Genomic DNA, 27,147 nt, shown 5'->3' on the forward strand with positions numbered 1-27,147 from the left:
AAAAAATTTTGTAGACCTCCACAAGTCTGGTTCATCCTTGGGAGCAATTTCCAAACGCCTGAAGGTACCACGTTCATCTGTACAAACAATAGTACGCAAGTATAAACACAATGGGACCATGCAGCCGTCATTACCGCTCAGGAAGGAGACGCGTTCGGTCTCCTAGAGATTAACGTATTTTGGTGCGAAAGGTGCAAATCAATCCCAGAACAACAGCAAAGGACCTTGTGAAGATGCTGAAGGAAACAGGTACAAAAGTATCTATGTCCACAGCAAAACGAGTCCTGTATTGACATAACCTGAGAAGCCGCTCAGCAAGGAAGAAGCCACTACTCCAAAACCGCCATAAAAAAGCCAGACTACGGTTTGCAACTGCACATGGGGACAAAGATCATACATTTTGGAGAAATGTCCTCTGGTCTGATGAAACAAAAATAGAACTGTTTGGCCATAATGACCATCGTTATGTTTGGAGGAAAAGGGGGGACGCTTGCAAGCCGAAGAACACCAACCCAACCGTGAAGCACGGGGGTGGCAGCATCATGTTGTGGGGGTGCTTTGCTGCAGGAGGGACTGGTGTACTTCACAAAATAGATGACATCATGAGGCAGGAAAATTATGTGGGTATCTTGAAGCAACATCTCAAGACATTGGTCAGGAAGTTAAAGCTTGGTCGCAAATGGGTCTTCCAAATGGACCCAAAGCATACTTCCAAAGTTGTGGCAAAATGGCCTAAGAACAACAAAGTGAACGTATTGGAGTGGCCATCACAAAGCCCTGACCTCAATCCTATAGAACATTTGTGGGAAAAACTGAAAAAGCGTGTGTGAGAAAGGAGGCCTACAAACCTGACTCAGTTACACCAGCTCTGTCAGGAGGAATGGGCCAAAATTCACCCAACTTATTATGGGAAGCTTGTGGAAGGCTACCTGAAATGTTTGACCCAAGTTAAACAATTTAAAAGGCAATGCTACCAAACACTAATTGAGTGTCTGTAAACTTCTGACCCACTGGGAATGTGATGAAATAAATAAAAGCTGAAATAAATCATTCTCTCTACGTTTATTCCTAACTGACCTAAGACGGGGAATTTTTACTAGGATTAAATGTCAGGAATTGTGAAAAACTGAGTTTAAATGTATTTGGCTAAGGTGTATGTAAACATCCGACTTCAACTGTATGTGAACCTGTTGCAAAGATGTCCGCTATGGCCGTGGAATATTACATACTTTTTACTACACATTACGTCATAAATACTATGCAACAATGAGTACATACTATGCAGGCTGAGTATGTAGTACACGAGTATGGATATTATGAAACGGCCATTGACATAGCGTTAGGATATCTAACCATTATCAAACATGAAACCAGACTTTAAAAAATAAATGTAATTTAATTAATTTAACAGCCTACTTCAGTGAAATGCCAACAGCTCAAATGTAAAAATTAAAATCAGATGCCCACAGATCTGAATGTATAAAAGTCATACCACTCCCAATCCCAAATTTCCCTCTGTCCAATAAGGACGATGCCTATGACCTATAATCAGATTGTCAGGACTAATTTCTATTCAATGACTTGTGTGCTTTCACAGCCACGGACATCAAGTAAGAGAGACTTATTCCCTAGGGCCCTGGTCAAAAGTAGTGCACTATATTGAGAAAAGAGTGACATTTTAAACATAGCCTTTTTAGTTTGAAATCAAATCAAACACTGTGAAAATGTCCCTGGGTCAGTGAGACAACAGCCACTGTGACAAAAGTGTTCATTATTAATATCAAACTGCGATGAAACAATAACTGTGTCATACTGTCTCCCTCTGGACTTCAGTTCATACAAAACCCCCTATCGCAACAGCTAGTTCAGATCACTGTAGCCGCTACCACCAGGGATGTTTCATTTCAAATGATGAAACATGGGACCAACTTACTTTACATGTTGCGGTGATATTTTTGTTCAGTGTGTGTATATATATACAGTGCCTTGCGAAAGTATTCGGCCCCCTTGAACTTTGCAACCTTTTGCCACATTTCAGGCTTCAAACATAAAGATATAAAACTGTATTTTTTTGTGAAGAATCAACAACAAGTGGGACACAATCATGAAGTGGAACGACATTTATTGGATATTTCAACCTTTTTTAACAAATCAAAAACTGAAAAATTGGGCGTGCAAAATTATTCAGCCCCCTTAAGTTAATACTTTGTAGCGCCACCTTTTGCTGCGATTACAGCTGTAAGTCGCTTGGGGTATGTCTCTATCAGTTTTGCACATCGAGAGACTGAAATTTTTTCCCATTCATCCTTGCAAAACAGCTTGAGCTCAGTGAGGTTGGATGGAGAGCATTTGTGAACAGCAGTTTTCAGTTCTTTCCACAGATTCTCGATTGGATTCAGGTCTGGACTTTGACTTGGCCATTCTAACACCTGGATATGTTTATTTTTGATCCATTCCATTGTAGATTTTGCTTTATGTTTTGGATCATTGTCTTGTTGGAAGACAAATCTCCGTCCCAGTCTCAGGTCTTTTGCAGACTCCATCAGGTTTTCTTCCAGAATGGTCCTGTATTTGGCTCCATCCATCTTCCCATCAATTTTAACCATCTTCCCTGTCCCTGCTGAAGAAAAGCAGGCCCAAACCATGATGCTGCCACCACCATGTTTGACAGTGGTGATGGTGTGTTCAGGGTGATGAGCTGTGTTGCTTTTACGCCAAACATAACGTTTTGCATTGTTGCCAAAAAGTTCAATTTTGGTTTCATCTGACCAGAGCACCTTCTTCCACATGTTTGGTGTGTCTCCCAGGTGGCTTGTGGCAAACTTTAAACAACACTTTTTATGGATATCTTTAAGAAATGGCTTTCTTCTTGCCACTCTTCCATAAAGGCCAGATTTGTGCAATATACGACTGATTGTTGTCCTATGGACAGAGTCTCCCACCTCAGCTGTAGATCTCTGCAGTTCATCCAGAGTGATCATGGGCCTCTTGGCTGCATCTCTGATCAGTCTTCTCCTTGTATGAGCTGAAAGTTTAGAGGGACGGCCAGGTCTTGGTAGATTTGCAGTGGTCTGATACTCCTTCCATTTCAATATTATCTGCTTGCACAGTGCTCCTTGGGATGTTTAAAGATTGGGAAATCTTTTTGTATCCAAATCCGGCGTTAAACTTCTTCACAACAGTATTTCGGACCTGCCTGGTGTGTTCCTTGTTCTTCATGATGCTCTCTGCGCTTTTAACGGACCTCTGAGACTATCACAGTGCAGGTGCATTTATACGGAGACTTGATTACACACAGGTGGATTGTATTTATCATCATTAGTCATTTAGGTCAACATTGGATCATTCAGATATCCTCACTGAACTTCTGGAGAGAGTTTGCTGCACTGAAAGTAAAGGGCTGAATAATTTTGCACGCCCAATTTTTCAGTTTTTGATTTGTTCAAAAAATTTGAAATATCCAATAAATGTCGTTCCACTTCATGATTGTGTCCCACTTGTTGTTGATTCTTCACAAAAAAATACAGTTTTATATCTTTATGTTTGAAGCCTGAAATGTGGCAAAAGGTCGCAAAGTTCAAGGGGGCCGAATACTTTCGCAAGGCACTGTGTGTATATATATATATATATATATATATATACACACACACACCTCTATCATACTTTTTCATACTTTATATCTGGTTTCAGTCATTTAAGTTTACACTGAAGACGTTTTTGTTATATTAAATTGTGGCGGCAACGATTTAGCAGCTGGCTTCTGCTCAATGGATATAGGGGGACATGTGGTCTTAGTAGCCTGGTCATACTGTCAGTTCAACTGAATATTTATCTTGGTAATTGTTCTCTCTTATTGCTGTAGGTGATATGGAGATACAGCAGCTACTGAGGTCATGGTGAATCTGCCCTCCACTATTTTCACATCCACGACTGAACCCTTCTTAAGAACAGTTTGAACAGAATAAGAGAACAACAGTTTAGTAACACTGCAGGGAGAGAAAGAGACACCGTGGGAGAGAGAAAGACAAAAATAAAACATGAGCTTGCAAAAAAGATCAACACTTAGGCCAACTAAATGTGCCCTTTCTGACCAAAAAAAGAGAAGAAAGGATTTGTTTTTTTAAGAAAGAATCCTGAGATACTATTATGCAGTACGTATTTCCCTATTTCTACTACTAAGATGGTGATGAAAATGACTCGTCGATCCAAAGCTTCAAGCTCCATTATGTGATGTAAATGGAGCTTTCCTGGATTGAATTGAATCACCAGCTGTTCACTTTAATACCACTAGTCATCACCACCCTGTAGTGAACCGCTCAGTATACCAGTCGCTCTAAACTTCCACTCCAGGCCACACACACAAGTTCACATGCAAACGCACAGACACATGCGAGCGCACATACCATGTACCATGCTCTGAAATGCTGGAAACTAACAGTGTTCACTATTCAAATTAGTAACCATGCTGTGGAGAAAGAAAGGAAGAGAGAATGAAAGAAAGAGAAGAGAGAATGAAAGAAAGGAAAGAGAGAGAGAGAGAATGAAAGAAAGAAAGAAAGAAAAGAGAGAATGATAGAGAGAAAGGAGAGAAATAAAAGAGAGAGCAAGTAAACAAGAGAACAGGTAGGTACAGTAGGTGATGAGACTAGGGGATATGATCAATTTGAGGAGGCTCTGGTCTCAGTGAGCTGGCTGTTCAGCTTCCTGCTGCTCAGATTAAGGATCATCCATGTGAACCCAATCACCTGCTGTTACTGCGCCTCAGGCTTCTACCCAGTCAGCTGTACAGGAAGAGCAGCAGCACATCTGGCTCCAGTCAGGAGAAATGACTTGCTGCTGGTATTAAATTATTAATGTGCCAATGCCACACATACAAAACAGCTATGATAATCACCCTGCATGTGACTTACTGTGGGGAGATAATGTATTTAAAATGACAGAGAAAGAGTACTTCCCTGCATGAAGAAGACTTATGAGTGAGGTGTTTTTGAGAAGGCAGTGAGTGAAGGGTTCCAGAAGCTTAAAAGTCAACATTAGCACATTGGGTGAGTTTAGTATGTGAGAGGGACCAGTGTGAAGAGTGAAACAACACAAAGAAGGCAATGAGTAACCTAATAAACATGTGGTAAGGCTGTCCCCGACCCAAAACAAAATCTTTGTCTACAGAGATCCCATCTGTTCTTTCGAACAATTGATTTTAAAAGTTGTAGTTTTCCATATACAGTGCCTTGCGAAAGTATTCGGCCCCCTTGAACTTTGCGACCTTTTGCCACATTTCAGGCTTCAAACATAAAGATATAAAACTGTATTTTTTTTTGTACTTTCGCAAGGCACTGTATAAAACACACCCTATCTGTTTTAATAAAATCAACTATATGCACTGAACTTGTCTGATGCTTTAAGCGCACTGTTTGATGAAATAATTAAGATACACACATTAATCTAGAGGGAGTCTGACCGAAATTGATTTGATTGTGCCAGGCCGGGCTCAGACTTGCTGCCCTGTGTTCAAATAAATGACAGCAAGTGCCTGTGTGACTAGCACCCATTGTCTCGCACTCCTCACTGCTGCCTCGACCACCAAAAGAACATCAACAGTGTTTATCGTGCTGTCTGTGTTGCTGAAGCTGTGACATAATTACAGCCATTTCTGACTGGAAAGTTTGGTTACCGAAATCCTTCATTTGTTTAGGAAAAACATGACCTATTCCCTCAACTCTTGCTCTCTTTATGTGACACATGTATGCATCGAATGCAAGTGACCAATGGGGCCTGACCTATAGCCTGTCACATTCACATCAATAAATTGATTATAACAAACTCTGAACACCATAACATGTGACAGCAAAATGGATGAGAACATGAAAAATAAACTCGAAACGGACGAATGTTTCCTGGTTGCTCAGGCGGGAAAGGGGAAGGCAGATGTGCGGAAAATTTTGACTTAGTTGTGGAAACTACTAGATACCAAGAAAAAGAAGGACGGTAAGGTGCAAGCGCTGCGTGCATATTATGTTTGACAAACAGGTGCTGTTAGATTACAGTGTGATGTTTCTGATAATTTGGGATAGTGAAAACAACACTAAATACATTTTCAGTGTAATGAACACAAGGGAAGACAGAGAGCTGGTTTCAAGTGCAGGGCGCAGCAGGTGTTTATTGCAAAGGACCACAGGAAGAGGCAGGTAGCTGGGTCCAGGGACAGGCAGAAGGTCATACACAGGAGAAGGCATGTAGCTGGGTCCAGTGACAGGCAGAAGGTCATACACAGGAAGAGGCATGTAGCTGGGTCCAGGGACAGGCAGAAGGTCATACACAGGAGGAGGCATGTAGCTGGGTCCAGGGGCAGGCAGAAGGTCATACACAGGTGGTCCAAAAGGGCAACAGTACAGGCAGGGAAAAGGCTAGTAACGTAGTTCCGGAAGATGAAGCAATAGGTAGATAACAGGAAATCCGATAGGCTAAAGTACAAGCAGGGAATAGGCAAAAGGCGTCGTTATTGAGGCAGGCAAAAAAAATCTCATACGCGAAAGACGTGTGTCACAAAACAAACAATACCTCACAGTGATGGGGTGCAAAGAACTGAACTAAATAGTGTGTGGTAATGACATACATGTTTGTGAACAGGTGATTAGAATTCAGGTGATTGGGATCTGGAGAGTGAACTGTGTTCAGGGGATCTAGGTGTTTGAGAGTGTGAGTTTGAAGCAGATGTTACAATCAGTAATACCAGAGAGACTGTTCGAACAAAAAAAGTGTAAAGCCTTTATTACAGCATAGCAAAGATTAAAAATATTGGTGAAACTGCTTTATCCGACATGTTGTGGTTGCATGAGGCTTGAAGCTCATGGAATCAGTAGCTTTTATACAAACACTCAAACAGGCAACAGAAGCAGAACCTGTCTTATTTCTGTAGATATACAGTACCAGTCAAAAGTTTGGACAAACCTACTCATTCAAGGGTTTTTCTTTATTTGTACTATTTTCTACATTATGAAATAACACATATGGAATTATGTAGTAACCAAAAATGAGTTAAACATGTTTTTTTGCATATTTTAGATTCTTCTAATCAGCCACCCTTTGCCTTGATGACAGCTTTTCATACTCTTGGCATTCTCTCAACCAGCTTCACCTGGAATGCTTTTGAAACAGTCTTGAAGGAGTTCCCACATATGCTGAGCACTTGTTGGCCGCTTTTCCTTCACTCTGCGGTCCAACTCATCCCAAACCATCTCAACTGGGTTGAGGTTGGGTGATTGTGGTGGTCAGGTCATCTGATGCAACACTCCATCACTCTCCTTGGTCAAATAGCCCTTACACAGCCTGGAGGAGTATTGGGTCATTGTCCTGTTGAAAAACAAATGATAGTTCCACTAAGCTCAAACCAGATGGGATGTCGTATCGCCGCAGAATGGACATGGACATTTGTGGAGTGGTTGAAAAATGAGTTTTAATGACTCCAAACTTAACTGTATGTAAACTTCCGACTTCAACTGTATATAAACCGGAAAGGTTGCTCGACAACTGTGTGCTTATTGGGTATCCAGCTAACTTCAATTCCTACTAAAGCATGTAGCTAACATTAGCTATTTAGCTAAAGTAAAGGCATGGCAGGCTGCAAATATCAATCTGTTTTCAAAGATTAAGGATTAAATAGTCATGATCATTTTAAGGACAACAAAAAACGACTAACATTTGAACATTGCAGGAGACTCTTTGCTCGTCTTCTGTGCCATCTTCAATAAATGTTATGTTTGTTTCAGAGAACATTCAAATCTCAAAGCCCTCCTTTTATTCTGTTTGTATGTATTGTGGGTGTGAAATTCCCGAAAGTTTACAATTCATCCATACTGCATGAGAAGCCCGACATAAGTAGCATGACATCTGGGCATTTAAATCATACAGAATTTTCAAAATGTCACATACTGTAAAACGTACGTTTTTGACATACACAAACGGCCTTCTATTTAGGATGCTAGTATGGGTATTAAGACACGGACAGGGTTATCCAAATCTGTGTGTGTGTCTCTATAAACAGTATTTTTACATTTTTTATTTAACCTTTTTTTTAACTAGGCAAGTCAGTTAAGAACAAATTCTTATTTACAATGACGGCCTACCCTGGCCAAACTCGGATGAGGCTGGGCCAATTGTGCTCCGCCCTATGGGACTCCCGATCATGGCCAGTTATGATGCAGCCTGGATCCTGTAATCCTCTTGGTTGGTTGTGTTGTTTAGTTAGTTTGACCTCTGACCTACTTAACCTGGTTCTGTTTTCGCTTTCTCTCTCACATGTGATGTTTGCTTGTGATCCATGTTCAACTGCACAGATTTTGGTTGCTGCTGGCCTAACACTGTGGCATTCCCACACCTAAATAACTACATTCCGTTTACTCTTCCCTTAGATGTGAAATTCCACAAAAATTCAGAGCTGGCCGCCCAGCCAAACTGAGCAATCAGGGTAGAAGGGCCTTGGACAGGAAGGTGGTCAAAGGCATCTGAAATGAATCAATTGAATAATGTTATTAAATTGATTCTCAGCTGACTCCTGTTAGTTACCATCCATCCTGCCCTATTGTATAACTCTTCACTCACAGTCTAGGCCACAGGCATTCACTCAATATTGGTAAAAGTTTGGCTTGTCATACCAAATGACACAGTGGTCTCTGCGTTAGATCAGAATATCCACATGACATGATGTAACTAACCACTTCGAAGAGAAATCAGTATGCTGTGTCATTTGAAGCTGTGCATGGGTGAACCCTCTGCAGCAATACTATACATGAAGGTTACCTATATAAGGACTTCTCAATACATTCATATCCCATACATACCACATTCATAAGCAGCACGCAATTATTACACATACCCCCTAACACTGATTGTTTTGACCTTCTGCTGGTGCGCTATTGATATGACATGATGTGTGTGCTGAATTACCACTGTCACATGACATGGTGTGTGTGCTGAATTACCACTGTCACATGACATGGTGTGTGTGCTGAATTACCACTGTCACATGACATGATGCGTGTGCTGAATTACCACTGTCACATGACATGGTGTGTGTGCTGAATCAATTCAAAGGGCTTTATTGACATGGGAAACATATGTTTACATCGCCAAAGCAAGTGAAATTGGTAATAAACAAAGTGAAATACAAAAGGAACAGTAAACATTACAATCACAAAAGTTTCAAAGGAACAGAGACATTTCAAATGTCATATTATGGCTATCTACAGTGTTATAATGACTTGCGAAGTTAAAGTACAAAAGGGAAAATAAATAAACATAAATATGGGTTTATTTAAAATGTTTGTTCTTCACTGGTTGCCCTTTTTATGTGGCAACAGGTCACAAACATTGCTGCTGTAATGGCACACTGTGGTATTTCACCTAATACATGTGGAAGTTGATCAAAATTGGATTAGTTTTCAAATTCTTTGTGGGTCTGTGTAATCTGAGGAAAATATGTCAGGCTATGTGCACAAAATTAGGTGCAAACTATTGAAACTGAGCTGCACTTCCTAACCTAATATGGTCAAACATTTGGCAGGAGGTTAGGAAGTGCATCTCAGTTTCATTAGTTTCCACCTAATTTTGTGCACATAGCCTGTCTTCACTTGAGAGTCAGGTCTGCCTACGGTGACCTCTCTCAATAGCAAGGCTATATTCACAGAGTCTGTACATAGTCAAGAGCTTTCCTTAATTTTGGGTTTTGGGTCAGAGTCAGAGACTTTGGTCAGTCACAGTGGGCAGGTTTTCTGCCACTGTGTACTCTCTGTTTAGGGATAAATAACATTTCCGTTTGCTCTGTTTTTTGGTCAATTATTCATTTTTGTTTTCTCGTGATTTGCTTGGGTCTAATTGTGAATCACTACTGTCACATAACATGGTGTGTGCTGAATCACCACAGTCACTCTCTGTTTCCTTGTTTTGTATGTGTTTGTGTGTGATCGTGAGTATTGGGGTAGGGGGTTGGCTTTTTCCTAATTACTCATGTTGAAAATGACAGTTTGTTGTTTCGCTGGGGCAGTTTAGGGATTGAACTATGACAGCTGACCCATATTGTCTCTGTTTTTATTGTCTCTGGTAGATACCAGTCAGTTGTGTTATAGTAGGTCTGTCACTTTATTTATTACTTCAGCCTGTATGCCCTGCCATAAAGGTCTTTGAACCTACATATTCTGTATGCCCTGCCATAAAGGTCTTTGAGCCTACATATGCTGTATGCCCTGTCATAAAGGTCTTTGAACCTACATATGCTGGAGGAAATGTACTTTTGGTGGAATAACATGAACTTATTTGGGCGTTATGCTTTTAAACACTGGTACTGGGTTGGCCCTCCGGGGAAAAAGTAAAGGCTAATAAAATGTTAGTCTGAAAGCAGTCATCATTATCTGAACACAAATACAGACCGTAAACTTTCTTTCATGCTCATAATTTTAGCTAGAGGGTTTAAGACGGTCAATACACTAAAATGGGAAGTAAGCTGAAAGTAATGACACTAACCTTTTTTATGGACCCATTTAAAAGCAGTGTTTCATTTGTAACAGCTCAGCATGTTATTGAAATTTCACAGGGCTTTCTTCCCTCCCTCCCTTCCTCCACCACTTAGAAACTGTATTAGGCACTCTAATGCGTTCTAAAGGAAATAAATAATTGTCTCTTCAGCACCTAGCAGTACACACACACACACATTATGTTTTTCTATCCTCATGGGGACCTAAAACTAATTTCCATTTAAAATCCTATTTTCCCTAAACCTTACCCTTACCATAGCCTTGATCTGTAACCCTAAACATAACCACCAACCCCTTACCCTAACCCTAATTGTTACTCTAAACCTAAAATGCACTTAAAATGCTTTACCTCGCTGAGCTGCTGTAAAGTAAACCGCCATTGTGCCTTTTCACTGTGAGAGCCTTGGATTTACATGCTCTCCCATCCTCTGTCTGTCCCTGTGTCGGATACTTTCTGATGTTGTGGTGATAAAGATAGCAGCCAGCTATTAATAGAACACTTCTGAAACGTTCAGGTACTGGATGTACATGGTTCCATTTCTCAAAAGTTTTATTTAGAGACTGCCAAGTGGTGTATGCTGAGAAGGTGTTTGTGTGCATGTTTGTGTCCTTCCAAATATTTGCATACTACCGGCAAATAAATAATTTTTTAGGACATTGGATAGGATGGGAGTTTGGGCCCCATTTATTGGTCAACCTGTCAATAGGACACAGGAAGCCAGCGAATTACAACACTTTTTCCCGTCCATATAATAATCCCTGAAACGTCCTGACTAGCCATTTCCTACAGGGCTGTTCCATGGGAGAGACTTTGGTCACCACCCGTCTGTATGTGGTTCACATCCACTGTGAGCTAATGCACCCTGGTTGGCTGGGTGACCATGGAAGATGGCTGAGGTCATAGTGGCTTGCTTACTGGCTGGGGAGAGCCTGGTAATGGACATTACTTAGGGTCAAAACAGAGCTTCAGTGTCCCTGATTGGCCTCGTTGGCAGTCAGGAGGATTGTAGTCCTACCTAATGGGTTGTGGAAGGGAGACAAAGGGAGGAAGAGGGGCTGCTTTAATGACTGTGTGTGTGCGTTTTGTGCGAGGCCGAGTGAAGAGGACTCATTTGTTCAGGAGAGAGCTGTGTTTAGACTTAAAACGAAAGAGGACTGTGTGAACGAGTGAGTCTGTTTTTGTCTGTTAGTTCTTCAGAGGGGGTAATGGTGAGAACGATGTTCTGATTTTGTTTTAGTCAGAATGGGTGACTGAGTTTGGAGAGAGGGGGAGGGTTGTTTGTGTGTGGGATGTGTCCTGTTCTCAAGATGCCAGCCCTGGGCCCACGGGTGCTGTTGGACGATTACCCTGGCCTGTGGTTCTCAGGCCTGGGCCCACGGGTGCTGTTGGACGATTACCCTGGCCTGTGGTTCTCAGCCCTGGGCCCACGGGGGCTGTTGGACGATTACCCTGGCCTGTGGTTCTCAGCCCTGGGCCCACGGGTGCTGTTGGACGATTACCCTGGCCTGTGTTTCTCAGCCCTGGGCCCACCTGGTCCTGCTGGAGGATCTCCCACCCTGTTCCAGCACCCTCACCCCTAACCCTCTATGCTCAGGTCTCTTAACACACACACACACACACACACACACACACCTCCATAACCCATCCACCTCGATCTGGAGGGTTGATGAATCAAACACAGACCTTGCTGGAAGATAATTACCAATTTCCCCAGCAACCTCCGTTCCCTCTTCGCTCTCCTCGCTCACGCCCCTCAGTGTTGCCCTCCTTGACTCATTGCATCAGCCTATTGCTGCACCTCCTCCCGTTGCATGGTCCTCTTGGGATTTATGCCAGGCTGTTGGTTAGCATACTGATCAGGCTTGTGCAGCCTGAGAGGCCCCTGTCCCCCCTTGACGTCCCCCCTGTACCCCATTGACGTCCCCCTCCTCATGGAGAATGCAGGGTTGCGTGACTGCGAAGCCTTCAATAGCCTGACTGACTGACTGGCAGCCTCATTGAACCGGGACACCCTGCCTCTGTCCCAGAATGCATCAGGATTCAGGAAGCGCGGTGTTGTGTTGTATGAAAGGCTCTCTATTGGAGGGAAGATCGGACAGAGGGGTGACATTGGGCTGTGAGAGAGAGAGGGGGTTGACTCACTGGTTGAGCTAATGGATTTTTATCTTCCTGCTGTGAGGGGATGTTTTTTGATTAGTCTACATTTCGCCTGACCTGAAACTCATAGTTTGTTGTGTATAGCCGTGGCCAAAAGTTTTGAAAATGACACAAATATTAATTAATTCCCACGAAGTTTGCTTCTTCAGTGTCTTAAATATTTTTGTCAGATGTTACTATGGAATACTGAAGTATAATTACAAGCATTTCATAAGTGTCAAAGGCTTTTATTGACAATTACATGAAGTTGATGCAAAGAGTCAATATTTGCAGTGTTGACCCTCCTTTTTCAAGACCTCTGCAATCCGCCCTGGCATGCTGTCAATTAACTTCTGCGCCACATTCTGACTGATGGCAGCCCATTCTTGCATAATCAATGCTTGGAGTTTGTCAGCCCACTCCCTTGGCTGAGAAGCAACCCCACACATGGATGTGTGATGAAAGGGCTTCACAAGCAAGGATATTGCTGCCAGTAAGATTGCACCTAAATCAACCATTTATCGGATCATCAAGAACTTCAAAGAGAGCGGTTCAATTGTTGCGAAGAAGTCTTCAGGGCACCCAAGAAAGTCCAGCAAGCGCCAGGACCGTCTCCTAAAGTTGATTGAGCTGCGGGTACCAACCAGTACAGCGCTTGCTCAGGAATGGCAGCAGGCAGGTGTGAGTGCATCTGCACGCACAGTGAGGCAAAGACTTTTGGAGGATGGCCTGGTGTCAGGAAGGGCAGCAAAGAAGCCACTTCTCTCCATGAAAAACATCAGGGACAGACTGATATTCTGCAAAAGGTACAGGGATTGGACTGCTGAGGACTGGGTTAAAGTCGTTTTCTCTGATGAATTCCCTTTCGGATTGTTTGTGGCATCCGGAAAAAAGCTTGTCCGGAGAAGACAAGGTGAGCGCTACCATCAGTCCTGTGTCATGTCAACAGTAAAGCATCCTGAGACCCTTAGTGTGTGGGGTTGCTTCTCAGCCAAGGGAGTGGGCTCACTCAGAATTTTGCCTAAGAACACAGCCATGAATAAAGAATGGTACCAACACCTCCTCTGAGAGCAACTTCTCCCAAACATCCAGGAACAGTTTGGTGACGAACAATGCCTTTTCCAGCATGATGGAGCACCTTGCCATAAGGCAAAAGTGATAACTAAGTGGCCCAAGGGAACAAAACATCGATATTTTGGGTCCATGGCCAGGAAACTCCCCAGACCTTAATCCCATTGAGAACGTGTGGTCAATCCTCAAGACAAACAAAAACCCACAAATTCTGACAAACTCCAAGCATTGATTATGCAAAAATGGGCTGCCATCAGTCAGGATGTGGCCCAGAAATTAATTGACAGCATGCCAGGGCGGATTGCAGAGGTCTTGAAAAAGAAGGGTCAACACTGCAAATATTGACTCTGCATCAACTTCATGTAATTGTCAATAAAAGCCTTTGACACTTATGAAATGCTTGTAATTATATTTCAGTATTCTATCGTAACATCTGACAAAAAATATATAAAGACACTGAGGCAGCAGACTGCGAAAATTAATATTTGTGTCATTCTCAAAACTTTTGGCCACGACTGTAGTTTGTTTTTGAGGCAAGTAGTGATGTTTACTGGATGTGAAAGACGTGCCTTGACATGAATGTGGATGGATGACTGGCATACCGTTCATTCCAGATTCTCTCTCCAGGTTGATGTTAAAACTGAACTGAAAACATGCTAGTTGATTTAGTCAGTGGGTGGTGGTGTATTTCTCTCTAGTTTCTCTCTCCACATTAGTTTTAAACCTGTAGATGGAAAATAGAGAATAGAGCCTCTGTAGAATAGATTAGTTAATGTATTCAGGATGTTATGACCGAGTTATAGAAGTGTTTGGCTTGATAAGATACTTCTGACAGTTCTGCCCTCCAGTTCTCAATGTTGGCAGTCCCTAGAGTACCCTAACATGCTTACCACGCTGTATATTCCCGCCTCTTGAGTTGGCCGGAGGCTCTGTTGTCTCATTCTTGACTTTGCCATTTGGCAAGATGTGGAGTTGGATGGAAGTGGTATCAAAGGAAGTGATTCCAATGTCGAGAAGATCCAACAAATTGAAGCTGAAACCAATCTTTTCATTTTTGTTCCGGCCTGAGTCTCCGCCAATCTCAGCAGGAATTTCTAGACTTTTCAAGTGTGTTCAAAAGCATGACTTCTACAAGGCTTTTGAAAAGCTCAGTCAGAACTCTAAACATGATGAAGGTTTTGTCAATTCTCCCAGCCTCCTCTGAGCTGTTGTCTCTCTAAGAGCAAGGCTTTCAGAAAGCAGAGTGAGCCACAGTGAAGGGCACGCTATTTACCATCAAGCCAGCAAATTATGTGATGATGCGTTTTTTGCCATTTTCCACTGTTTTGTGGAAATGGAGGACTAAAGGGAAATGTAAAGATTCACTCCATAATCTCTAGCTCCAGCTCCTATCGATTCTCACTTTAGACCCTCATTTGTACCTTCAAATAGATAAACTGTGTTTTTCCTTGTTTCAACATCTTCTCCTTGGGTTGTCTACAGTGGGTTAGTCTCTGGTCAAACAGTTTGTGTTCTTGTAAGACATCAAATTATCGAAAAAAAAAAGTGCCATCGATACCAACCAGATAGAATTATAAGATCACAATAGTTTCTTTGAATATTTGAGTGGTCATACCCAGCCTCTTTTGCAGATAGACCTAATTGACCTGTGTACCAGTGTTCTAGTCTGATGCACATCAGTGCCTGTGTTCACAAAGCGTCTCAGTGTAGGAATGCTGATCTAGGATACGTTTTTCCTTTTTGATCATAATGAATACGATTATATAGACAAGGGGGACCTGATCCTAGATCAGCATTCTTTTTTAATAGGACCCAGCTTCACAGTGAGTGAGTGGTGTTGAAGTGGGCTCTATAAATAGCTGAGGCCATATCAGACCTGTCCTATTGTCCCTCCACAGCAAAACAACATCTAGTCTTTCCCCGGGCCCGTGCACGGCATGTGCAGGGCCTTTGTGTGGCCCTGGGCTTTGTCACTGTCACGTCTCTCTGTGCTGAGAACCAGGCACGGTGCCATGTTGCTGGGGCCTGCAAGTTGAAGGCTCCCCTATACGCTTCCATTGACTGGAGGGAGTCACGAGTGGCGAGGTGCCGCAACTCACCCAGGGAAAGCCTACCCTAGTGACGGTTAGGTTTACAACCTTTTACTGTAAAAATCACTTGACATTATTCTCATATCTCATAATATGAGTTTAGCTGGTAGCCTATACTATGTAGGACAATAATATCATGATATGTAAAGTATATATTTTTCTCCCCATCACTAATTGTCTGTGTGCTATGTGCGTCCACTCTTCTCTCCTGTGTTTCTGTTTCTAGGAAGCTCATTTTAATGTCTCTATCAAATGGTCTTCTCGACTGTTATAAGTCTCTGACAGCTCAGGTTAGCTAAATATAGAAATAACCTAGATATTTTTTTAAGGAATCAAGAGTACATCAGCAGTATTGTCTAGTAGAATCCCAGCCTATCCCTGGTTCCTACAATGTTCCATCAATGATGATTAGAAATGTGCGAGCAAGGAAGAACGACACTGAAAATACACTGAGTGTACAAAACATTAAGAACACCTGCTCTTTCCATGACAGACTGACCAGGTGAATCCAGGTAAAAGCTACTCAATATTAGGAAGCTGTTCTTAATGTTTGGTATACTCGGTGTAAGTAGCCACTCTTGGAGGAGTCGGGAGCACAATGAAAATAGACTTCTTACCGATCAAGGACATATTATAGTACAATACTGATGTCGATTAAGGCAGCCCCCCCGCACCTTTCTGATTCAGAGGGGCTGGGTTAAATGCGGAAGACACATTTCAGTTGAATGCATTCAGTTGCACAACTGACTAGGTATCCACCTTTCCCTTTCCAATTTTCTCAACACACTACACAGGGTTGAGTGATTTACCATCTGCAGTGTAGTAAATAGATGATGACTTCAAGCTTAGATGCAGACTAACAACATTCAGAGCCGGTATCGACAAGTCTTCTGTCTCTCATCCCGTCACTGTAGAGTTGCAACATACTAAGCTTATTACAGTTTCCTGCATACTGTGTAGCCCATACAGGTCTACCTCTCTTATCCTGTCACTGTAGAGTTTAATATCATACTATTTCCTAATAGCTCTCTCTCTCTGTCATCCCAGTTTACCCGTGTTGCTCATGTATATCTATCTGCTATAGTTTCCTGTAGCTCACTACTGTAGCTCACTACTGTAGCTCATATAACTCAATCTCGCTCTCTTTTCCTCCCTGCCTCTCTCCAGGAGTGTCGTCCCGCGTCCCAGAGATCATGGCGGCTGGAACCCACTCCCCCGGGGGACCCAATGGGATCATCCGGAGCCAGTCCTTCGCCGGCTTCAGCACGCTACAGGAAAGACGCTCGCGGTAAGGGAATAGAGAGGTGGAAGTTAGCCTGAAGGCTTTCTAGGCACAGATCTAGATCTAGGATTAATATTAATTAATTAATTAATTAATTTCATTAATATTAATATTCCAGCCCTAGCTGTTAGTGGGATAAATGCAAGACTGACCGTAGATCATTGCCTAAGCACAACTTCATCCTACTCTAAAGCAGTGTTTCCTTACCTTTTTTGCTTACTGTACCACCAACAGAATTTTGCTCTGCCCGGAGTACCCCTGAAGTACCCTCTCATGTGCATTTTACCAGTAAGCCTATGGTCTCAAGAGTCTTCTCAAGTACCCCCTGTGGATAGACTTTAACTCTGAGACCTCAGTGTTCTTCAGTGAAGCAGTGAAGTAGCGTAGCCTAGTGGTTAGATCGTTGGACTAGTAACCGAAAGGTTGCAAGTTCAAATCACCGAGCTGACAAGGTACAAATCTGTTGTTCTGCCCCTGAAAAAGGCAGTTAACCTACTGTTCCTAGGTCGTCATTAAAAATAAGAATTTGTTCTTAACTGACTTACCCTCCTCTGACTGGGAATGTAGTAAAGCTGTAGTTGAATGAGCGTTAAGCGACTGACAATTTGTTCTTAACGGACTTACCCTCCTCTGACTGGGAATGTAGTAATTGCTATACATTAATCAGTTGAATGAGCGTTAAGCGACTGAAGGACGACTGTCACGTGTGGTTATCTCCTTCTGATAATATGTCTGCCTATTAAAGCACTGCTGCTAGGCTGAACGTAGCATAAAGCTAGCTAGCGTGACACCATGGCAACTCATTCTGCACGCTGGCCTAGATTTGTGGCAGCTCTGAGTTCCAGGCAGGTAGCAGTACGTGGCATGTTCTGACTTGTCGAGCAAGAAGTGAAATCTGCTGTCACTGTGTCCCCATAATTCTGCTCTATACAAGGAAGTGGATATTTGTCAGTGTAGTGATGCGAGTCTATAATATCTACACTATATACACTAGTTAATTAAAACCAGAAGACCACTTTCCATCACTCTAGGGTTGGAAATATTGTAAAGAGCATTTCTAATGTGCATGTCACACATCACCACCAGAGCAGTTAGTGCACTCCAGCACTGGGACTGCTTCGGCTAGCCCCTGACCCCAGTACAGTTCATATCCCTCCGCCTATTATACTGGGCCGGGGGTTGCCTTGAACTAGCCCCTGACCCCAGTACAGTTCATATCCCTCCGCCTATTATACTGGGTTGGGGTTGCCTTGAACTAGCCCCTGACCCCAGTACAGTTCATATCCCTCCGCCTATTATACTGGGGCGGGGTTGCCTTGAACTAGCCCCTGACCCCAGTACAGTTCATATTCCTCCGCCTATTATACTGGGCCGGGGTTGCCTTGAACTAGCCCCTGACCCCAGTACAGTTCATATCCCTCTGCCTACTATACTGGGGTGGGTTGCCTTGAACTAGCCCCTGACCCCAGTACAGTTTATATCCCTCTGCCTACTATACTGGGGCAGGGTTACCTTGGGGACTGTCACTAGGTGATGAAATTGTCTCTGGTGTGTGAGGTTTGTGTGGTCTGAGCTGGTTTATGAAGAAGAAACTACAGTACATAACTCTTATGTATTGTGGACTGAGGAGTCACAATTGCTGTCTTGACCTCAGAAAGACCACCTTTGTGACCATTTCTGTTGAGGACCCAAAGAAAACCTTGAAATTCTGTGTGTGTCCAGGTGTAACTCGTTCATGGGGAACTCTGCGGTGCAGAAGAAGCCCACATCCAAGCCCAAGAAGCCCCATCTGTCAGGGCACAAGGCCAGCAGTGGCTCCAGAGAGCCCCAGCCCAAGAGGGTGGAGGAGGTGTACGGGGCCCTCAAACAAGGCCTGGAGTGAGTACAGACATGCACACACACAGACATATGATAACCTGGTGATATGTGAGAGCTTTATTGTAAGCTGTGACCTTTCTCTCCCCCCTCTATCCCTCCCTACAACTTTCTTCTTCCCCTCTCTCCACTCCTCTCTTCTTTCTACCTCTCCCCCTCCTTCCACCCCTCTCCTTCCCTCTTCTCCCTTTCCCCCTCTTTCTCCATCCCACCTTCCCTCTCCTCCTCCCTCTCTCCCGTCCTCTCTCTCCCTCAGTGAGTATCTGGAGGTATACCAGACTGAGCTTGATAAACTCACCTCTCTGATGAAGGACATGAAGAGGAACTCCAGACTGGTGAGACAGGATGTGAGCTCATCATCATCACCACTACCACTGACTGTAGTGTAGGCTCAGTCCTAAATCAACACCAAGACCCTACACCCTATACCCTTGTTGTAGTGTAGTGCTTCTCAACCCAGTTCTCAGGGACCAACCTGTCATTTCACTTATTGGCTCTATCCCAACACTAGCACACCTGATTTAACTAGTCTACTAATCATCAAGCCCTTGACTATTTGAATCAAGTGTGTTGAAGTGTTGGGGTTAGATCAAATATGTGAAACGGCTGATGGTCCCAGTGGACTGGGTTGAGTAACACTGCTAATGCAGCTAGCTACACGGCTCCTCATTCTAATTGGCCTGATAATCAATTTGTTAATTATGTTATTTCTTCCCCATGACATCTCACATGTGCTAATGAGCGCTTAAGCTCCCTCTCATCTAGTTCTGTAGCTAGTAGCTACAACGCTAGTCAGACAGCAAACACATCTAGTTCTGTAGCTAGTAGCTACGACGCTAGTCAGACAGCAACCACATCTAGTTCTGTAGCTAGTAGCTACGACGCTAGTCAGACAGCAACCACATCTAGTTCTGTAGCTAGTAGCTACGACGCTAGTCAGACAGCAAACACATCTAGTTCTGTAGCTAGTAGCTACGACGCTAGTCAGACAGCAACCACATCTAGTTCTGTAGCTAGTAGCTACGACGCTAGTCAGACAGCAACCACATCTAGTTCTGCAGCTAGTAGCTCGACGCTAGTCAGACAGCAACCACATCTAGTTCTGCAGCTAGTAGCTACGACGCTAGTCAGACAGCAACCACATCTAGTTCTGTAGCTAGTAGCTACGACGCTAGTCAGACAGCAACCACATCTAGTTCTGCAGCTAGTAGCTACGACGCTAATCAGACAGCAACCACATCTAGTTCTGCAGCTAGTAGCTACAACGCTAGTCAGACAGCAACCACATCTAGTTCTGTAGCTAGTAGCTACGACGCTAGTCAGACAGCAACCACATCTAGTTCTGCAGCTAGTAGCTACGACGCTAGTCAGACAGCAAACACATTGCTGCTCCTCTAACCAAAGACAGCTTCTCTCAATGGGAGGAAGCGTTTTTCAAATTATTCATTCCTTTTGTTGTCAGACAACTGCAGTCTGCTTTGCATTAATGGCATAGTTGTGAGCTGCTCCTCCATATGCTGTGCAGTAGTAACACTATCTACTGTGTGTGTTTTCCCCCAGGGAGTCCTGTACGATCTTGACAAGGTGAGTGAGTTGTGTGGAAGGCACCAGGCCTAACCAGTCTGCCTGAGTGAGGATGGATCTTTGATGTGTGTCTGTGTGTGTGAATCATGTTTCTGCCAGGAAAAGAGAGAGGGGGATTAGATTACCATAAATGAGTCTGCTCTCGGCTGAAAGTGTGACATGTTTGATCATCTAACATGTTAGCCTCTGTTTTAACTGCTGTCACAGCTTAAAGGCGTGGATGCACCATTTTACTGACACTATCTTCTCTTGTCAACAGCACAATGTAACTCTAGCTTGTTCTATTTCTGTCTGCAGCAAATCAAAACCATCGAGAGGTATATGAGGCGGTTGGAGTTTCATATGAGCAAGGTAGGTATTTACATAATAGCAGAGCATATTGTGTTACTGTACTGCTTTGGATAGATTCTGCTGTAGCCCAATCTGTGGGGCTTCAAACTGGGTCTGTGCTTCTGAAAACCCGGAGCAAAAATGAAGAGAACATGAAGTGCTTTAGAGAGGGTTTAAACTCTGCTCTCTCCCTCTCCCCTCCACTCCTTCTCCTCGTCTCTCTTTGCCCCTTGTGCCACCCCCACACGCCAACACACACTGGTGTCGTTAACAACGTAACACCTCAACCAGCCTTCCCACGCACTAGCAACAGCAGTTTTTGAGTGTTGCTATGGATCCTTCAATCATAGCTGAGCCATACACTTTTCTCTACGCAGAAGCATACAAACATCCACAACATCACCCCTGTCCAAACCCACCTGCTCACTTCCCCGTCTCCAGCGCCCGCATCACTCTCCGCCACATGACCTAAAACGGCACCATTTTCATTCTGTCCGTTGCTTAGACATTTACATAATAAAGCTTTGACCTTTCCATTGTGTTAACAATGGAGGATTGGTTGATTTGATCGTTTTTAAGTATACATTCTTTCAAGATGATTGACGATAAAATGATCATCCAGCCCATCGGGTATCTCACTGCACCCCCATATGCCATGTCTTGAAATATGCAGACAGACGGAATAAAAGTAAATTGACACTGTAATACTTCTGACACCAACTTACTAACTCTGCCCGTAGCTTTTGGACTTTGGAGCATTCCCAGAAAGCATGGATTATTGAGTCATTGTTAGTTTTATACTTAAGACATGCTTGAGTAATAAATTCAATACATTAGTTTATACTGGATTATGCTTACATTTTTGTTAATTGTAATTTCGTTAGTTATGTTCCAACGTTCCCTCCATCTTGTGCCTCTTTTTATCTCTCAATACACTGAGTCAGATTGTCTGTGTTGTGTGACTCTGGCTTGACCCCTTGACCTCTCAGACGTCTCTAATGTATTTGCTGAGAGCCATGGCCTTGAACACACACACACACACACACACACACACACACACACACACACACACACACACACACACACACACACACACACACACATATGTCCTGTTAATATTAATCGACTTGCCACCTCAAAGTCCCCCTGGTTATACTCCCTTCTGCGGTTGCCAGATTGGGTGGCATTCTACCCTGCCATGTCCCTGTTGTTGACAGATTGGGTGGCATCCCTGCCATGTCTCCTCTAAGGTTCCTCTCCGGTAGCCCTGCTGTGTATGTGTCAAAGCTGCAGTGGAATATAGCAGAATGAATACTAGTCAATAACAACACACAAACCAAAACCAGCACCTGTGCCGAAGATAACCATAGAAACATGGAGATGTTGGATTTGAGGCTTCTGAAGAGCCAATCATTGTGACATAAAACATTTGAACATATTCACACAGACCCCACTACACATGCGCCAACAAGTTTTTGAACTTTGTGTATTTCCAACCTTTCAAAAAAAACTACAGTATCTCTTCTTTCATTACTTAAGTTGATGAAATGTTCCTTTGGCCTTTCAACAGATGTGTGCTGCCTGTGTGATGCATTAGTGTTGTGCTCTATCATTACCTGCTCTGTTTTGTTATCCCTCACAGCTAGCGTTGTTACACCTAGCATTGTTAGCACTGAGCGCTACCGTTTCCCACTTGATTTGTTATTCCTCACAGCTAGCATTGTTAGTGTTGGCACCTACTTAGCATTGTTAGCATCCGGGGCGGTGGGTGTTGAATCTAGGTCGAAGCAATCCTCTGGAGCAGTGGTTTCCAAACTTTTTATAGTCCCGTACCCCTTCAAACATTCAATCTCCAGCTGTGTACCCCCTCTAGCACCAGGGTCAGCGCGCTCTCCAATGTTGTTTTTTTGCCATCATTGTAGCCTGCCACACTTATTAAACATAAGAATGAGTGTGAGTTTTTGTCACAACCCGGCTCGTGGAAAGTGACAAAGAGCTCTTATAGGACCAGGGCACAAATAATAATAATAAATATTTTTGTTCATTACTTAGCCATCTTACATATAAAACCATATTCGTTCATCAAAAGTTGTGAATAACTCAAATCAACGTTTATTTGTCACGTGCACTGAATACAACAGGTGTAGTAGACCTTACAGTGAAATGCTTACTTCCATGCTCTAAACAATAGTGCAAAAAAGGTATTAGGTGAACAATAGGTAAGTAAAGAAATAAAACAACAGTAAAAAGACAGGCTGTATACAGTAGTGAGGCTATAAAAGTAGCGAGGCTACATACAGACACCGGTTAGTCAGGCTGATTGAGGTAGTATGTACATGTAGATATGGTTAAAGTGACTATGCATATATGATGAACAGAGAGTAGCAGTAGCGTAAAAAGAGGGGTTGGGGTAGGGGGGGCACACAATACAAATAGTCCAGGTAGCCATTTGATGACCTGTTCAGGAGTCTTATGGATTGGGGGTAAAAACTGTTGAGAAGCCTTTTTGTGCTAGACTTGGCACTCCGGTACCGCTTGCCATGCGGTAGTAGAGAGAACAGTCTATGACTGGGGTGGCTGGGGTCTTTGACAATTTTTTGGGCCTTCCTCTGACACCGCCTAGTGTAGAGGTCCTGGATGGCAGGCAGCTTAGCCCTAGTGATGTACTGGGCCGTATTTACTACCCTCTGTAGTGCCTTGCGGTCAGAGGCCGAACAATTGCCGTACCAGGCAGTGATGCTCTCAATGTTGCAGCTGTAGAACCTTTTGAGGATCTCAGGACCCATGCCAAATCTTTTTAGTTTCCTGAGGGGGAATAGGCTTTGTCGTGCCCTCTTCACGACTGTCTTGGTTTGTTTGGACCATTCTAGTTTGTTGTTGATGTGGACACTGAGGAACTTGAAGCTCTCAACCTGCTCCACTACAGCCCCGTCGATGAGAATGGGGGTGTGCTCGGTCCTCCTTTTCCTGTAGTCCACAATAATCACCTTAGTCTTGGTTACGTTGAGAGAAAGGTTGTTATTCTGGCACCACCCGGCCAGGTCTCAGACTTCCTCCTTGTAGGCTGTCTCGTCGATGTCGGTGATCAGGCTGCAAACTTAACCACTGCAAACTACCACTGCAAACTTAATGATGGTGTTGGAGTCATGCCTGGCCATACAGCCGTGGGTGAACAGGGAGTACAGGAGGGGACTGAGCACGCACCCCTGGGGAGCTCCAGTGTTGAGGATCAGTGTGGCAGATGTGTTGCTACCTACCCTCACTACCTGGGGGCGGCCCGTCTGGAAGTCCAGGATCCAGTTGCAGAGGGAGGTGTTTAGTCCCAGGATCCTTAGCTTAGTGATGAGCTTTGAGGGTACTATGGTGTTGAACGCTGAGCTGTAGTCAATGAATAGCATTGTCACATGTGTGTCCCTTTTGTCCAGGTGGGAAAGGGCAGTGTGGAGTGCAATAGAGATTGCATCATCTGTGGATCTGTTTGGGCGGTATTCAAATTGGAATGGGTCTAGGGTTTCTGGGATAATGGTGTTGATGTGAGCCATTACCAAAATTTCAAAGCACTTCATGACTATGGACGTGAGTGCTACGGGTCTTTAGTTATTTAGGCAGGTTGCCTTTGTGTTCTTGGGCACATTAACTATGGTGGTCTGCTTGAAACATGTTGGTTAACGAGAAGGGTGTGCTTGAAAGGATGCACATAGCTCTGCAATGTTGGGTTGTATTGGAGAGAGTCTCTGTCTTTTTCCACACAGAGTCTGTGCCTGTATTTAGTTTTCATGCTAGTGAGGGCCGAGAATCCACTCTCACATAGCTACGTTTCGCTACATATGGACCGTTAGTGGAATTCCTGCGAGAGATTAACAGATTGGATGTTAATTAATTGACTAGGCTACCTGTATTTGACATTGTGTTGTTATTTCGCTGAACACTAGATGGTTTAATTTTATTTTTGGCAGTGAAACAAGGCTACTGAAGATGTGAATAAAAAAAGAAAAAACATTCACATTTTTTAAAATAAAAAAAAAAATCTAATTTTTATTTAGTGTTCCCCCGACGGCATTGCGCGTACCCCAGTTTGGGAAGACCTGCTCTGGAGCATTTGACAAGCCCCTTGTGGCTGACTGGGAGAGAGAGGAGAGGGGGATAGCGGGAGAGTATAGGAGGGATTGAGGGAGGGAGCTATGGTTCTGTGAGACACTAATGAGGGCTATTTGGGTGAGGGAGGGGAGGTGTCTAAAACGAGTTAGAGCGTGTGTGTTCTGTGTTGGCACCCTGTGGAGAGTCTAGGGGCCTCGGGGGACAGGACAGAGATCAATCGACTGGTCCCGTTTCTAGTCTGAGGGGTGAGGGAAGGGTTGGGGATGATAATGGTGCTTCCGGCGTGTGTGTGCGTGCGTGGTGTTTGTTGTTGACAATGTGTCTCCTCATCTCTCTTCACACTCAAAACAGTCTTTCTCCTCCATTCAATACTAATTTGGTACTCTGTGAACAGCACATGTAGGCCTACGCACATTCTCATTACTAGTGATGAATGACGTCCATTTGGAGTTCTTGAGAAATACGGGGGTTTTCTGAATAAGAACAACACAAACATTTCTCATACAGTTTTGGCCAATGCTTTTTAGACGACTTTGTTGTAACTCGGCAGCATGGTATTGTAAATTGGACAAGGGACAATTTGGGAGCATGAGTGTTCTAAAGTGGGAAGCCAGCTGATGCCTATCTCTGGGTGGCGGACTGCTGACACACACACCAACATAGAGCCAGCCCAGACATCAGCAGATATCTATCTAATGAGATCAATCTGAATAAAGAACTCAGCCAGGAGAATCACCAGACTATCCTATAACTATAACTATCCTCTGAAACGCTGATGATGTCAGGGAATTAAATCTACATCCTGCCTCATCACCACAGGGAGAAGAGTAGTTCAAATCAAACCCTGCTTTGTGGTGCCGTGGTGTTTCAAGCGTTAATGTTCCTCAAACTCTATTGTACTATACATTTTAACAGGAATTTTAACATTCAAACAGCAGAATCATTATCAGTGTGTCAACACCAGGGGTTAAAGTTATCTGTTATTGTTGTACATTTTGGAGTAGAATGTCCTTCTCAGTCATTTTCATGAAAATTATCCTGGGGAGGACCCCGGACCCCCAAAGCAAGAGGAATGGAATTGGTCAAATTCACAGTTTAATACATGTACAAAATTATCCTCTTTCCCTAAAAGCATGATGGTGATGGCTTTCTTACATGAAAGGAGAGGTTCACTTGGCCCCAGACAATCGATCTGAGATTGCCCGGATCTCAGTCCCATTGAGCACGTCTGGGACCTGTTGGATCGGAGGGTGAGGGCTAGGGCCATCCCCCCCCCCCCAGAAATGTCCGGGAACATGCAGGTGCTTGGTGGAAGAGTGGGGTAACATCTCACAGCAAGAACTGGCAAATCTGGTGCAGTCCATGAGGAGGAGATGCACTGCAGTACTTAATGCAGCTGGTGGCATCTTTTTTTGCTGAGTTTATATATGTATATATATATATAATCTTCTACTTATCAGTATGAGAAGTATTTGAAAATGAATGCACTCTTTTTCATTATTGAATTGTAATTTGAATTGACTTCCTTTTAGAATTGAACCCGGCCCTGGTGTCGCCAGTAACTGTGCAACAGAGAGGTTTGCGACACACACGCAGTGCCAGGGGTACATGCACACACACACATAACAGCGTAAGCACATCACCCACAGTGGCTGTTGACAGGAAGGAAGTAGGGCAGGGCCAAACAGGAAGTGGGGATTGTGACAGGTGTTGATGAGAGGAACATGAGGGAAAGGGTGGGGGCAGTCAACTCTTTATCTTGTCCTTTTGAAGAAAGGAAATGAATAGAGCCTGAAAAGAGGACTATAAATAGAGAAACATGGTTCTTTTGAAGTGTGTGTCACTGTGTATGTGTGTTTGTTTCCCTGTGTGAATGTGTTTGTCGGTGTGTGTGTGTCACTGTGCATGTTTGTCACTGTGTATGTCTGTGTCACTGTGTGTTGTGTGTAATTGTGCTCGGATTAAGACCAACCCAGCTGGAGACAGAATGACCACCCTCAGGGTGCCATCTGCAAGTGGCTACTAACCCATTGCCTTTCACAGATGAGAAGCTGTAAATGACGCACACCCATCCCTGTTTCCTTTCTTCAACACATCAGGCAGTCCAAAGTGTTGCCTGCCTTGTCTGCAGATGAGAAGTGTAATAGGGAAGCA

General features: G+C 43.6%; 1 protein-coding gene across 7 annotated transcripts in view; it reads left to right on the plus strand.

Annotated features, from left to right (window-relative positions):
- The window catches only part of LOC139373694 (rho family-interacting cell polarization regulator 2-like), a 154,158-nt gene that overhangs the window by 92,968 nt on the left and 34,043 nt on the right, over positions 1–27,147 (plus strand). For 4 of the 7 annotated variants that reach the window (XM_071114548.1, XM_071114550.1, XM_071114552.1 and 1 more), the window contains exons 2-6: positions 16,992–17,112; positions 18,829–18,984; positions 19,238–19,316; positions 20,542–20,565; positions 20,863–20,916. In XM_071114548.1, coding sequence (XP_070970649.1) covers positions 16,992–17,112; positions 18,829–18,984; positions 19,238–19,316; positions 20,542–20,565; positions 20,863–20,916 — 434 coding nt within the window. Of the gene's footprint in view, positions 1–16,991; positions 17,113–18,828; positions 18,985–19,237; positions 19,329–20,541; positions 20,566–20,862; positions 20,917–27,147 lie in introns of all 7 variants that reach the window. The other 3 variants (XM_071114549.1, XM_071114551.1, XM_071114553.1) reach the window with 1 other exon arrangement.

Source organism: Oncorhynchus clarkii, chromosome 18 (assembly GCF_045791955.1).
Source record: "Oncorhynchus clarkii lewisi isolate Uvic-CL-2024 chromosome 18, UVic_Ocla_1.0, whole genome shotgun sequence".
Classification (NCBI taxonomy): Eukaryota; Metazoa; Chordata; class Actinopteri; order Salmoniformes; family Salmonidae; genus Oncorhynchus; species Oncorhynchus clarkii.